Genomic DNA, 15,963 nt, shown 5'->3' with positions numbered 1-15,963 from the left:
TGAGGCAAAAGTGAAGAATTCTTCTCTTCTCCCATCCCTGTCCTTAACAACACTTTGTGGAGAAAGAAAATTCTGTCAAGTAAATTCTCTGCATAGCCTTAGCAAGGGTTCTGGTTGTCCCCAAACTTGCAATCAGAGCAGTCGTTGAACCTGGATCAGTCCAGGGCTCTCTCCCCAGCCCTACTCCCCAGCTCACTGAGACCGGAACCTCCAGGATGGGGCCTGGGGGGAGTCTGTGTATTTAACCAGTTCCCAGACCATTCCCATGACTGGGAGACACTGGGTTTACCCTGGTGAATTGATGAGGCGTGGATCCTTGGTTGGGAAGAGATTTGGAGGAAGTGTATCTATGATTAAAATCTTGGAAAATTGGCCTTAGAAAGAAAAGTTGAGGGAGCTGGATTTGTTTAGCTTGTGTAAAAAAAAAAAAATCTGAACCATGATTAAATAGGTTTTTTTTTTTTCAAAAGGATGAAAGAGTTTTAGAAATGAAAAAAACATTTCCCAAGTCAGAGATTGTGGAAGAAACTCCTACTAAAATGAGCAGATATTGAGCATTTACTCGGCACCTCGGGGGTAAGAAATAAAGGCTGTTGTCAGTGCCTTGAGGGAGCTGGAGACAAAATGAGTACATGCTGAGCTGGTGCACAAAAGCCAGGACGTGATATTTCATTCAGTCTAGACTGCAGGCTCAGTGGAGGTGAGTGGGCGGGCCCTTGGGAGGAGAAGCCGAGAGAGAGGTCACCAGGAAAGGCTGGAAGCGCCTGCAGGGTGTGTGCTGGGCTTTAGAAGGCTGCCCCTCTGTGGGCGGAGGAATGGGATGACTGCACTCTGAAGCAGTGATGTCCATTTATTTTTTATTGTGATAACCCCAGTAAGAAATATATTTTATATCACTACCCACTACATACTTAAAAGTTTCATGGAATGTTTAGCCTTATTACGTATTATGCATGTGATGCTTAAAATTTCTTTATATATATATATATATTTTTAATGTTGGATTAACCCAGTACAAGGTTGAAAACACTGTTCTAAGGGGGCCAGGAGCCCAGTGTGAGGCAGAGCTGAGTCTACCCTGAGCCTACCTTATTGGGATTGCCAGTAATGGAGAGGGGTTCCATGGGAAGTGGTGAGAGAGGAATTGCTGATGTGATGGTGGGCTCCCAAAATCTTCCTCGATTCCAGAATGTGAGTGAATTACTTTGGAATGTTATGACAAAAGTTCACACTTTACCTATCATGGGTGTTGAGCCAATAGACACAACCAAGCCAGAGATCTGGAGAAGGAAGGATTAATTATTGAAGCAAGTAAGGGGAACACTGGGAATCTCACCCAAACCAGTGCCTCCCCAAAAGCAAAATGAAGGAAATTTTAAGCTAAGGGTACATCCATATTCCACTGGAAAAGACCCTGATGCTGGGAAAGACTGAGAGCAGGAGGAGAAAGGGACAGCAGAGGACCAGATGGTTGGATGGCATCACTGACTCATGAATTTGAGCGGACTTAAGGAGACAGTGGAGGACAGAGGAGCCTGGCGTGATGCAGTCCATGGAGTCACAAAGAATTGGACATGACCTAATGACTGAACAACAACATTCATATTCCTGCAGGGGCTTGAGCAGAGGAGAACTCAGCATAGAATTGGGGTGTAAAGATCAACAGAATCCGAGCTTTAGTTAGTTGAAGTCAGGAGGGTCAACATCATCATCCCATCCTCCACCTGGGTGGGGGCCTTAGTTCCTGCCGGTATATGAGTCAGTTAGCTGCCCAGTCATGTCTGACTCTTTGCAACCCCATGAACTACAGCCCGCCAGGCTCCTCTGTCCATGGGCTTCTCCAGGCAAGAATATTGGAGTGGGTAGCCAGTCCCTTCTCAACCCAGGGATCGAACCTAGGTCTCCTGCATTGCAGGCAGGTTCTTTACCGTCTGAGCCACCAGGGAAGCTCTTCTCAAAGATGTATTGTTACTATGTCTATCCCCGGAGGAGGAACTAGGACTCTGTCACTGCATTATTGTTTGACTGCCTTTTTCTGTTTCTGCATTCCTTGTTTTCCCTGATTTCTGAGACTTGTTCAAGGGCAAGCACTGTGGCCAGACTCAGACCACAAAATGGCTTAGGACAGAGTGGCTTCTCTTTTGTCAAGAAAGCCGTTCCTGATTTCTTTCTCCAGGGATCCCCTAACCTATCTGCTTACAATACCAGATATGAGAGTGGGGCGTTCTTCATATGAAGAAAGTTTTCCAACTTTCCTGACAACAATTGGGTGTCTAACAGTTCAGTTCAGTTCTGACACTAATGCCCTGGAGTTAACATCTGATTCCACAGGTTAAAGGGCTCAATCCCACGAGATTGCCCCCACTTCAGATGCCAGATTCAAGTCCTCGGCCAACCATATGTCTCACTGACCAGCTGTAAAGTCCAAGCGTTCCCACAGCCCCTTGTCCAGGTTTGACAATTCACTAGAAATACCAGTCAGAACCCAGGAAGGCACTTCACTTTCCAGTGTCAGTTTATTATACATGATACAATTCAGAAATAGCCAGATAGAAGGAATGCTTGGGGCAAGGCATGGAGTGTGTGGGCGCCCAGCTCTTCATGGCTTCTGCAGCAAAACCACGCTCTCAGCACCTTTGTAACTGAGCACGGGGCCTCCCAGGACAGACCCCTCCCCCGTATCCTCTGCTGCGGGTCCTCTCTGAAGTACCCAAATAATAGTGTCTCATACACATCTCCTGAGTTTTTCAGATGCTAGAAAACCACCACTAAATGAAAGAACTAGCTGATGATCAGGAGCATGGAGCCCGCAGACCTTCTGGCCCCTAGGAAAAGATACTGTTAACCACCCATCGACCAATCAGAGAATTGTGCAGGAGCCAATCACATACCCTGGAATGCCCCTTCCCTCCCCTGACCTTTAGAAATGCTTTGCTGAAACCTTCAGGGAGTTCAGAGTTTTGGGAGGGGTGGCATGAGCCACCCTTTCTCCTTGCATCGCCCTGCAATAAACCATTCTCTGCGCCAGATTCCAACATTTCAGTTTCTTGGGCCTTGCTGTGTGTCGGGCACAGGAATGTGTGTCCAGTAACAGATGCACATGTAACTAATTTTAGGAAGCCCCTGCAATCAGACTTTTCTCAACCAAAAGTTGAGTGCCTTAGTTGCACTGAGAAGGAAAATCCTTTCATGTGGGCTTTCTTTGCTTAAGTACTTTCAATCATGTCCTCTGGGATTTAATATCCTTTTGATCTTCCCAATCCAGTTTTAATTGGGTCAGTTTAAGTTAGGGAAGGATTTTAAAAGACAACACTAATAATGGAGCAGTTGGGATGATGTAGATAGGAATAACTGGTTGGAAATGTGCTTCAGTAAACGTTTTTTGTTCTGCTGTGGCTTGTAAAAAGCAGTCTGGAGGGAAGTAAGCTGCAATCCATTTCTCTTAGTGTTTGCTACATTTTGTCATTAAGTAAAGCCTGCAATTCTACTGACAACGCTTGTGCCATGGGCAATGTATTTGCTCTGTTCCCCTTCAATAGGAAGCCTGCTTTGTTTTTTATAAAGTAATTTTTTAAGACGTGAATTTATTTTATTATTATTATTTTTTTGGCCATGCCATGTGGCATGTGGGATCCTAGTTCTCTGACCGGGGATCAGACCCACACCCCCTGCCTTGAAAGTGGGGAGTCTTAACCACTAGACAACCAGCGAAGTCTCAGGAAACTTGATTTGTAATAGAAGATAAAACCAGTGTCTTCTCTGTGAGTAAATTGTAGGAGAATGGTGGATAATTTGGCCTAGACACGTTCTTTCTTTGCTAAACAATGTTTAGAAAGCCTTTGTGTAGAGCCGCACTGTTCTATGTGATATCCACTAGCTACTGGCACTTGATATCTAAAATTAAATTTTTGAAATTCAGGTCCTCAGTCTCACTGGCCACAGTATCAGTGCTCAGTAGCCACACGTGGCTAATGCGAGATTGGTGGTTGAGGCCAGATAGTTGTGTGTTGTGGGGAGAGGGGTATCCCGATCATTGTAAGGTATTTAGCATCACCCCAGCCTCTACCTACCAGATGCTGGTAGGACTCCCTAGTCATGACAATCACAACTGCATGTCAGGATTGCCAAATGTCCCTTGAGGGGCAGTCACCCCTGGTTGAGAATCACTGGCCCAGTGGCTGCAGTTTTGGGACAGTTGCAGATATAGAACATTTCCATCATCACAGACTGTGCAATTCTAGAATAATTCCTAGCAGAGTTTGGCTTTGGACATTTTCTAGATTAAACCTTTTAAGCTTTAGAGCAAGGACAGTGATCATTCAGTTCAAAGCCTTGGGAAACTGAGACATACACAGGTGTTGTGGGTTTTTTTTTTGGGGGGGGGTGACTTAATATCTGAAGCATATAAGTACCCATGTGGTGTTCTGGATTTCATGCAGCCTAGAGGACAGATGCACTCTTTCTGTGTTCTTAAACTCAGTGATGGCAAGGAGAAGGAGGACTTCCCCTTCATGGGGAAGGGAGAGAGTCCTGAGAAATGGAAGATGTCCAGCCCTGAGACTCTCAGAGAAGGAAACTTCTGACTTGAGCCCTGGGTTACCTCTTCCATGGCCTGTGGCTTTCTTGAAAGCCCTGCCTCTAGGCTAGAGTTGAAAGGGGTGCTGGGGCCATCTGCTGGCCCCAGCCTTGCTCTATGAGAGGCACAGTCTTACTGAGTTTTCTGGTTCCATGAGTGCAGAGAGATGCAAATTGTCCTGAGCCCATGGAAGACTGCAGTCCTAAAAGAATCCCTCCTGTTACTTTTAAATCTCCAGTGCCTCCTCTACATTTTCCTGGAACTGGTCCATGGCAGAGTCTTTACTATGAATTGCCTGGTGGTTCTTATTTTCAGGGTAACAGGAAAGCAGCCAGCCCTAGAGACGTGTCTGTAGAAAGTGTTGGGGAGAGAGGAAGATTCCCTTTTAGGGCAGAGGTGTCCATCCCTGGAGGCTCCAGAAAGTAGGCTTAGCAAGGGTGCGGTGGGGGTGTGTCTGGAAAGCAGGCTGGGCTTGCAGTTTCCCTGGGGCTTTGAGGTATCCCAGGGTCCCTCCTCTGTGAACCCCACGTGCCTCACATGCCTCCTGTTGACTCTTCTTCCATCACGAGTTTGTTCTCTGCTCTAAAATCTTCAGTGGCTCACTGCTGCCTTTCCGCGTTGGACACTTCTTAGTACTCAAGGCTCTTTTTGCTCTGATGTCAAGATCTTCTCTATCCCTTAATAAGATTAGAAATTAGTTTTTGTGCCGCCAAAAGCTTTCCTGTTACTGCCGTTTGCAGAATTATTCTCTCGGAGCTGAGGGTCCGTGGTGGTGGAAGCTTTGCTCGGGGCCATTTGATGTGTAATAGCTCGTTCAGGAAGAAGTTTTGTTTCTGGTGATATTCTGTTGAGTTGGAAGCCTAGACAACTACTTAAAACCAGCATACAACTCAAAACTGCAGTAAATGGGCTGGGAGAAGTGACAGCAAAAGTTGATAGGGGGGTTGCCTGTATAAATCCTCAGGCTGCCTTGGGCTGGTAGCTGGTTGGTCCTGTCCCTTTATGGGCCCAGTGAGCTGTGGACCAGGTCAAAGGTCAGTGTTCTCCAGTGCCAGCTGTCAAGTTTAGCCGCAAATAAGCTAATGTGTAAACTGGCCTCTTGGTCTTTGAAAGTTGCTTCATCTTCCCCATTTCAGTTGAAAGAAGTTGCTTTGTTGCAGAGTTTGGTGACTGGCTGCTATTTCATTGAACTGTGGATGTTTTCTTTTGGGAAACCAGCCTTTTTAGGTGTCTCCACGGTGAAGGGAAAGGTATTTTTAAAGTTGCCCATTGCGGGGCAGGTTCTCATTTGAGTGACAGGGAGGGTGGAGAGCGGGGACGTTCCAGATCCTGAAGGCAGGATAGCCGTGGCTGCTGTCACTTACTGGCTCTACGTGTCCCCTTTGCTCCACAGACCAACGAGTGGAACAAGAATGATGACCGACTGCTGCAGGCCGTGGAGAATGGAGATGCCGAGAAGGTGGCCTCGCTACTGGGCAAGAAGGGGGCCAGCGCCACCAAGCATGACAGCGAGGGCAAGACCGCGTAAGTTAACGAGATTGGCTTCTGACAGCCACGTCTGGGTTCTCAGCTTGTTCTCTGAAGTTCTCAGGATCCCTAGGGAAACTTTGCAAGAGCATCTAGTACTGCCCCCACCGCCCACCCCTTGTTAAAATATGTAAGAGGATATTTTAGTCTAGTTCCTCTCGGAGTTCCAAGTAACACATTTGAGTTTTGCCTTGAATGGTTACGTTTGCTCCTGGTGTAACCAAAGATTTTGCCAGAGAACAAATAGCACCAGCCTTGTAACCAACTAACTGATAGGTGGGAAATGAATCTGATCCCAGATTAGAAACAGCGTAAAAGAGAAAGTTGTTTTTTTTCCCCCATAACCTTGAAACCTTATTATTTATAGTATTTGTTGTTCAGTTGCTCAATCGTGTCCGACTCTTTGCTGTCCCATGGACTGCAGCACGCCAGGCTTCCCTGTCCTTCACCATCTCCTGGAGCTTGCTCAGACTCATGTCCGTTGAGTCAGTGATGCCATCCAACCATCTCATCCTCTGTCCTTCCTTACGCTGGTCATCTTACAGAGAGGTTATTGACTTTAGATTTCTAATCTGGACTTTTATCAGCGAGGATTGTGTAGTCCTCGCACCTCAATTTCTTCACTATACAGTGGAGATGACAGTATTCAACTTCTAGGGTAGTTATGAGAATAAAACAAGATACTGACATTGCTTGGGTGACCCCAGAAGCAGGCTGTGAGGTGTGGATTTGAGTGCAAGAAGTTTTTATAGACCGTGATCTCAGCAAGTGGACAGTAAGGGAATGAAGCCTCTATAGCATGTTATTGACTGGTTACTGCTATGAGTAACTGAGACTCATTCCCACTAAGGACCTCTGGGAATCTGTCTAGACTTAGAGTAGGGGTTGGCCAACTATGGCCCAACTGTCTGCATTTGTAAATCAGGTTTTGTTAGAATGCAGCCACACCTATTCATTCAGCATTGTTCGTGGCTGCTTCTGCACTGCAAAGGCAGATTTGAGTTTAAGACAAGGACTGTGTGGCCCACAAAGCCTAACAATTTAACTAGTTTGCTTACCCCAGGTTTAAAGTATGCTTCAGAGTTGTCCCAGTACTCTTGCCTAGAAAATTCCATGGATGGAAGAGCCTGGTGGGCTACAGTCCATGGGGTCGCAAAGAGTCGGACACAACTGAGTGACTTCACTCACTCACTCACTCACTCAGAGTTGTCCCACCCAAGAGGTAAGGAAACTGGGGTATCTATTCCTGATCTCCTGACCCTGCAAGGTTGAGTGCCTTTGCTAGGGGCAATAACGCTCATGGCCAGAACACCGCTAAAAGGATGAAAGAGGGGCACCTACAGCCATAGGTGCCAGGTGTAAAAAGCTGCACAGTGCCCAGCCCACAGTAAGCATTTGATAAAGCCAGCTCCCTTCCTTTCTTGTCCTGGATTACTGTTGCTCTCCTAGGGTGCTCTTATTTCTATTTTTTTTCAACTTTGTTTTTGATCCTGCTGCACTCCTTGTGGGATCTTAGTTCCCCGGCCAGGGGTTAAACTCATGTCCCTTGCACTGGAAGGCAGATTCTTAACCACAAGACTGCCAGGGAAGTCCACCCTGGGGTGCTTTTTAAAATATGGATGCCATGCCCACCCTGATGTTCTGAATCATTTGGTCTAGGCAGAGGATCAGGAATCCATATTTTTAAAAGTATCCCATGTAGATTCAACCAGAGAGAACCATTCTCCAGAAAATAGATTGAGTATAGATTGAAACATAGATATCAAGAATAAATGGCAAATTGTCAGGGAAAATTGTCCCATTTTAGTGTTATGCTGTGTGCTAAGTTGCTTCACTCGTGTCCGACTCTTTGCAACCCCATAGACTGTAGCCCACCAGGCTCCTCTGTCCATGGGATTCTCCAGGCAGAATACGGGAGCGGGTTGCCATGCCCTCCTCCAGGAGATCTTCCTGACCCAGGGATCAAACCCACATCTCTTAAGTCTCTTACATTTGCAGGCATGTTCTTTACCACTAGCACCACCTGGGAAGCCCCAAATTAACCTCTCTTCCCAGCACCCATAGAAAAGGATGATCCCATAGAGGAGACCCCAACTCTGTTGATTGGCAGCCACAAGGAAGCTCAAAGGGCTAAGCTTTCTGTAGGAACCAGGCTAGCCAGCACATAAAGAGGAGAGGGTACATGTTCTCACACAGGTCAGGGTCTGGTTCTGTAGGAGATGGGCTTGTCCTTTCAGCCAGTCACCCTAAGTGGAACTCCACCCCCCCAGCCTCAGCTTGACTTCTTGGCAGAGGCCTGTCTCAGGTGTGGGCACAAGGCCATATCCCTGGGAGCCCTGACTTGCTAGTCAGGGTAGTAGGCTGGCTTTGGGTGTTGGCTAATGTTCTGTTGCATCAGTTGCCTACTCAACCTTATGTAACTGTTAGTTCTTACGTCTCTTGCACTCTAGACTATAACTTCCTTGCTAGAAGGGACTGTGACCTTACAGTTCCCAGCTGGAATTATCTAGCCAGTGGCTTGGTTTATAGTATTCTTTTTAAAATAATTTTATTTATTTTTGGCCGCATAGGATCTTCATTGCTGCACAGGCTTTCTCTAGTTGTGGTGAGCAGAGACCACTTTCTGTTGTGGTATATATGCTTTTCATTGTGGTGGTTTCTCTTGCTGTGGAGTACAGGCTCTAGATGCACGGGCTCAGAATTTGCGGCTCACAGTCTCTAGAGCGCAGGCTCAGTAGTTGTGGTGCAGGGCCTTAGTTCCTCTGGCACGTAGGGTCTTCCCAGACCAGGGTTCGAACCCGTGTCCCCTGCATTGGCGAATTCTTAACCATTGGACCACCAGGGAAGTTCTTTCGTAGGTGGCCGATAAATATTTGTTGGATGAGTTAATTAACCTTTTCTTGTGATGCTACATTTGGAGTTCACACTCTCTGAGCTACAGTGGCAGAGGCCACCCTCCTAAGCCTGTTCTGAGATTTTTAGCAGTAGGCCTGGTGCTTTTGTATTACTCCGCGTACCACCATACAACTTTCTAGGCTCCTCCTCCTCCCAATCTGGCTCTGCAGATGTCTGCACAAGACAACCTTTATAGCCATCCCAGAGAAAGAGAAGGGAACTGTTCATGATAGTTTTGGCCAAGACAATGCTCACTAAAAAAAAGAAAACTTAAATTAGCAGCTTTGCCATAGTTATGATCACCTTGATCAATCTGTGCCTTTTGTTAACAAGATATTCATTATGTATAGAACAGATGGTCAAATTTATTTTCTCTTATCTCTCTTTTTTAATTGTAAAATATACACATCATAAAACTTACCAGTTTAACCATTTTAAAGTATCCATTTTAGTGGCATTAAGTACGTTCACAGTGTTGTACAACCATCATCATCATCTAGTTGCAGAAAGTTTTCATCACCCCGAAAGGAAACCCACACCCATTAAACAGTGACACTGCTTAACTTCCCCTCCCACTCTTCCTGGCGACCACTAATCTGCTTTGTGTCATTATGAATCAGCCTATTCTAGATATTTCATACAAACGGAATCATACTATACGAGGCCCTTTGTCTCTGGCTTCTTTCAGCTTAATGTTTTCAAGGTTCATCCTCATTGTAGCATGAATCAGTAGTTCATTCTGTTCTTTTCAACTAGAAATGCACACAGCAGTTATAAAAAAAAATCACCACCTTCATTTAAAAGATGATAAAACTAAGGTCCACGTGATGGATCTCTCCCTGAATTAACCCTGAGCCATTTCTAACATCTCTGCCTTTGCACTTACAAGCCACCATTTTTCCCTTCAGTGACACCTAGGTAGAAAACTAGAGAGACTCTATGCAAAAGGAAGAGAGGAGGTAATTAATTTTTCCGTGCAAGATTTTTCATAAGACATCATCTGCTAACATTAAACTTTTCTGGTTGGACGGTTCCTTTTGATTTTTAAAGTTATTAACTGATAATGGTAAGAATTTAGTTTTCAAAGCCACTATAGAATTAAACCTATCTGGCTTCATATTTTCTTTCAAATCTAATGGTCTTAGTGTTGAGAAGGAAGGGGGAGGGGTGCTGTGGGGTTAGAAATCATCACTCTTGTCCCTTTGTTCTGTGTGTGTTAGTCACTCAGTTGTGACTAATTCTTTGCAACCCCATGAACGGTAGCCCTCCAGGCTCCTCTGTCCATGGTATTCTCCAGGCAAGGATACTGGAGTGAGTAGCTGTTCTCTTCTCCAGGGGATCTTCCTGACCCAGAGATGACACCCAGGTCTCTTGAATTGCAGGCAGATTCTCGACTGTCTGAGCCACTAGGAAAGCCTGTCCCTTTGGTACCACATAATTCTGCAAGGCCAAGTGTCTGCTGTAACAGTGAGCCCCAAGCAGCATTGTTCCCTTGGTTTCAGCATTCTTACCTTGCAAGTCTACACTTCTGGCTTTGGGTTAGTCTAATCTGTGCATTCCTGCCTGCGTGTATGTGCATGCCCCTCAAGCTATGGAGACTTTGCTGTTCTTGTTCCTGTTCTTTCCACGTGCATCTGGTTTGGTGTCAGGGGAATGGGGAACTCCCTAGGAGCAGTGCTGAATTCAGGGCAGGCCAGTGCAGAATGTTCCTCCCTTAAGAACTCTGGCTCCATCGGCCCCCTGGAGCTTGCAGGGCCTGCATTTGTTGGAGGATGTGTATAGAATGGTTTGCATTTGTCTCCCAAGGGAAAGACTAGATCACATACCTGGAAGTTAGGTCCTTGACAGGACTTGGCCTCGTTCTCTGCCCACTCATTAGGGTTTACCCTTTGATTTATGCACACCTCCATATCAAAATGAATTTGGAGGCCTGTCTTCTAATGAGCTTTTGTGATAACCCATTTTGTCATCTTGCTCAGTGATGCATAGGGTTTTCCTATTGCCTAACAGCCTGGAGTCCTGACTTTGGCTTTCAAGGGCCTCTTGGTGGCCCTGCCCTTGTTTTGCTGTTTTCTTACTTGTTTCTTCTGCTGGAGGTGGCACTGTCTGCTTCCTGCCTTCTTCTCCTGTGAGACCATCTAGGTGTTTGCCCCAAGTTCTCTAGTCCAGAACGCCTTCCTCCCTGATATTCTCAGTCCTTTAAAAAAAATTTTGTCTTTTCTTTGAGATACTAGAATCTTGATTGAAAAACTTGATGTAGAAAAGTCTCTACAGCTTAAATATGATCTGTATTTTATTTTGCCATGCCATGTGGATGCAGGATATTACTTCCCTGACCAGGGATTGAACCTGTGCCTCCTGCATTGGAAGTGCAGGGTCCTAACCACTGGATTGCTAGGGAAGCCCCCAAGATCTGTGTTTTCTGAATGACTCAAATCCCTTACAACATGGAAGCTCTATGAGGACAGGGATCCTATGATTTCAGTGGTACTGTTGGTTTCTCCCACTGTTCCAGGCATATAAGAGGCACTTGGCTGCTATTTGTGTAAGGGAACTTTTCAGCATGGTTCTAATGGAGAAAACACTCTTTTTGCTGGTACTGTCTCATGGGTAAAGTTGTTAGGGATGAACTAACTTGGGGCTCAAGAGGGAAAAAGCTGTCCTGGTGAACATCACGACCTGACACACATCTCTTCCAGTTTCCAGTGCAATTTCAGTAGAGACAAACTCAGCCCTCACTACCTAGAGAATCAGACAACCCAAAAAGTCCCAAGAATGAGGCAGCCATCTCGGTTGACATTCTCCAGAACCTTCCATAACCCAAGGTCAATAACCAGATGGGTGGTTTAGTAATTCTTCAGACTTTTCAGTTCTTCCTGGAATACTTCCTTTAGGGAGAGATAAGAGACCTTGTCTGAATTTTTTTTTTCCTCTAAAACTGATCTAAGAGGGGTTAAAAAGTGGGGGGAAGCAATCAAATAACTGAAGTTCATTTCACAAAGAGTAAAAGAAAGGTGATGTCTTGGGTCAGAAGAGAACAAAATAGAGCCAGGCAGAGAGCTTCAGCCGCGGGCTGTTTATGGAGTCAAGCTTGGCTTCCCTCAGCCCATCTGTTCTCTTTCCACAGTGGAGGTGAGGAAGGGGGAGATGTCATTGCCCTAAAACCTCTCACCATAGAGCAAGCTAATTGTTTCAAGATGGTTTCCCCTGCATTTGGATGTGCATGTAATTAAAGTTATGTGTGTTTGTTTTAGGAACAACCAGACTAAATAAAATCACTGCTGGGACTGTGGTATTTGAAGAAATACCACCCAGCCGTGTGTGTATAAAGACAATATATATATATATATATATATATAGTCTTCATCCATGTTTAGCCCACCTTTCAAAAACCTAATCTTTTTGGCTTTGAAAACAAGAACTTGTGCAAGTATTTTTGGATAACTTGGTGGCACTTACATGTAAAATAGAAGAGGTAGTCCTCAAATTCTGCAGATCGGTATGAGAAGGGGCTTCTCTGGCCGGTGTCTTACTGTACTTCTGACTTTTCCTGTTTTCTGGAAGAGATAACCAAGAGATTTCCAAAACTGAAAATCCTTGGAAATCGGTCTTGAAAATCAAGTCATACCACCTGGTTGCCTTCTCTCACAGCTCTCAAATTCATTTACCTAAAACTGCAGTATACTTTATGTGTAATTGCAGCCTTCTTCTCAGCAAAATCGCCTTCCAGGCAAAACCACCCTGTGTTTTGTCTAAATCCTGTTAATATCTGGCAGAGGGATGAACTGAAAGCTATAATTTCTTTATAGCATATCTACTCTGCTTCTGGTCAAGTGCATTTTTGAAAGTGACATAATGTCTGTTCCTGTCTTGCAAATGTACCCAAATGTTTGCTTCTAGTTGGGAGGTATTAAAGTGCTCCAAAATCATTCATAAGCACATAACAAAAAAAGGGAGAAGATATGGTCCTTGCCTACAAGATGCACAGCATCTGGCTGAGAAGATAAGACCAACGGAAGTACTGGAGAATAATTAAGTGCTAAATCGTAACATACTAACTGTAAGGGGTTCAAGATGGGAAGAGGTGGCGATACACTGGAGTAGTGAAGGAATGCTTCCTGTGATGCAAGGTGGCCCCGAGAGGATGGGTTGGGAGGATGTGGTGGGGACAGAGGAAGTGGCAACTGCGTGGATGGAGACCATCCCAAATGGAAAAGAAAAACAATACCATGGTCATTATTTCCTTCCCTTCCTCCAGAGCTTATCATAGCACTTCAAGGTCAGGGACCCACTTGGCAACTAAATCCATGGTTCTCAACCTAATTCCCATTAGAAGCTTCCTGGACAGCTTTGAGAAGTGCTAGGCATCACCCTCAGAGGTGCCTGTATAATTCCTATGGGGTGCAGCCTGGGCATGGGGTTGTTTTAGCACACAGGTGGCTTGAATGGTCAGCCCAAGCTGAGATCCATGGTGCTGGTCACTCTGCAGTGAGACCCCAGGCTTTTATAGCCCAAAGCTTCCCACAGGTTTTCCCTTATGACAGGTTACAGGGGAACTGAGGAAGGCCCAAGGAGCCCAGGTGAAATGTTTTCTAGCATACATGCACATGTGTGTGTCTCTGTGTGTCTGTGTGTGTGTCTTCTGTGTGTCTGTGTGTGTGTACGCACTTAGTTGCTCATGTTGCCCGCCAGGCTTCTCTGTCCATGGGGATTCTCCAGGCAAGAATACTGGAGTGGATTGCAATGCCCTCCCCTAGGGGATCCTCCCAACCCGGGGATTGAACCCAGTCTCCCACATTGCAGGCAGATTCTTTACTGTCTGAGCTACCAGGGAAGACCATCCACACATACATGTATATATCATGCTTGTGCACAGAGTAAAATTAAAATGAAAGATAAGTTTTGTCATAAAGTAAATTATGTTAAAGTTATATAATTCACAAGGTGTTTATAGGGAAATAGTGTCATGGGTTAAAGCTGAACAGATCAGGTTGCAAAACTGCTTTGGAAGGAAGACTTGTAACCAGGGAAGTGGTGCAAATTGATGAGAATAGATATGGGGATTAAGAACTACAGTGATTAAAATATTGGTGGGGGTCATAGGATTTTTTCATTTTGAAACCTTGCAAAGCTGGATTAAGTATATTGAAAAGGAAGGATTTTAGACACTCAGATGGTTTATTGTTGCCCAGGGTTGCAGCAATCTGGCTTTGCCTCAGGGGCGAGGCCTGCTGCCACATACAAAGGTCAGGAGAGCCTGGGAAACGGAGTTGTGATAGAGGGCGGAGCCGGGGCGAGTGGGCGTGGCCGGCAGCACCCGCAGGCGTTGACTTCCATCCAGACTAATCTCGCAGGAGGACGGGGCACCTGGGGCAGGAGGTTCTCACGCTGGCAGCCACCAGACAGTTCAAGGGTTGAGGCACATGACATCACTCAACACATGCCTGTCCTTTAGAAATACTCCTGCTTCCTTGCCTGCATCCCTGAAAGTGACACTTTACAAAAGGCCACCACCACCACCATACAGGCTGCAGAGTCATTCAAGGTCCAGTTTGCCCTCTTTCATAAAGTCTTTAATTTCCAACAGAGGTGAGCTTGACCTCAACCACTACCTCTCTTAAACCACCTAGAACTTGATGGGTCTTGTTTACTTCTGTACTTATCTTACACAACTAACAATTGTTATTTGTCATGTTAATATTGAGTACCCAACACTGGGCTGGGGGCTTTCATATGTGTCCTTCAGTCAACAGATAGTTGATCTTTCACCCATTAGAAAGATCATGTCAGCTTCCTCCAGTATTTCTCATCTGATGCTCTCAATCACCCTGGAGTAATTTGTGAAGAGAAAAGTATGGGTCAGAAAGGTTTGGAAATTGGTACAAATCACCCATTCTGGGTAATAGAGTCTGGGAGTCATGAATCAGTTCAGTTCAGTTACTCAGTCTGACTCTTTGTGACCCCATGGACTGCAGCACACCAGACTTCCCTGACCATCACCAACTCCTGGAGCTTGCTCAAACTCATGTCCATTGAGTCAGTGATGCCATCCAACCATCTCATCCTGTGTTGTCCCCTTCTCCTCCTGCCTTCAGTCTTTCCCAGCATTCAGGGTCTTTTCAAATGAGTCAGTTCTTCACATCAGGTGGCCAAAGGATTGGAGTTTCAGCTTCAGCATCAGTCCTTCCAATGAATATTTAGGATTGACTGGTTGCATCTCCTTGCAGTCCAAGGGACTCTGAAGAGTCTTCTCCAACACCACAGTTCAAAAGCATCAATTCTTCGGTGCTCAGCTTTCTTTATAGTCCAACTCTCACATCCATACATGACTACTGGAAAAATCGTAGCTTTGACTTGATGGACATTTGTTGGCAAAGTAATAATGTCTCTACTTCTTAATATGCTGTCCAAGTTGGTCATAGCTTTTCCTCCAAAGGAGCAAGCATCTTTTAATTTCATGGCTGCAATCACCATCTGCAGTGATTTTGGAGCCCAAGAAAATAAAGTCTGTCACTTTATTTTGGATTTTGGAGCCCAAGAAAATTAAGTCTGTCACTGTTTCCATTGTTTCCCCACCTATTTGCCATGAAGTGATGGGACTGGATGCCATGATCTTAGTTCTTTGAATGTTGAGTTTTAAACCAGTTTTTTCACTCTCCTCTTTCACTTTCATCAAGAGGCTCTTTAGTTCTTCTTCACTTTCTGGCTTAAGGGTGGTATCATTTGCGTATCTGAGGTTATTGATATTTCTCCCAGCAATCTGATTCCAGTTTGTGCTTCATCCAGCCCGGCACTTCACATGATATACTCTGCATATAAGTTAAATAAGCAGGGAGACAATATACAGCCTTGACGTACTACTTTCCCAATTTGGAACCAGTCTTTTGTTCCATGTCCAGTTCTAACTGTTGCTTCTTGCATACAGATTTCTTAGAAGGCAGGTAAAGTGGTCTGGTATTCCCATC

General features: G+C 45.3%; 1 protein-coding gene across 1 annotated transcript in view; it reads left to right on the top strand.

The window, feature by feature from the left end:
• The window catches only part of RAI14 (retinoic acid induced 14), a 131,524-nt gene that overhangs the window by 66,525 nt on the left and 49,036 nt on the right, over positions 1-15,963 (top strand). Inside the window, exon 2 of the mRNA XM_052659144.1 lies at positions 5,970-6,100. Within this exon, the coding sequence (XP_052515104.1) occupies positions 5,970-6,100 (131 nt within the window). The remainder of the gene's footprint in view (positions 1-5,969; positions 6,101-15,963) is intronic.

The sequence above is a fragment of the Budorcas taxicolor genome, chromosome 20, assembly GCF_023091745.1.
Source record: "Budorcas taxicolor isolate Tak-1 chromosome 20, Takin1.1, whole genome shotgun sequence".
NCBI lineage: Eukaryota > Metazoa > Chordata > Mammalia > Artiodactyla > Bovidae > Budorcas > Budorcas taxicolor.
Note: the sequence above shows the minus strand (reverse complement) of the source record. Positions and strands in the feature narration are given on the sequence as shown.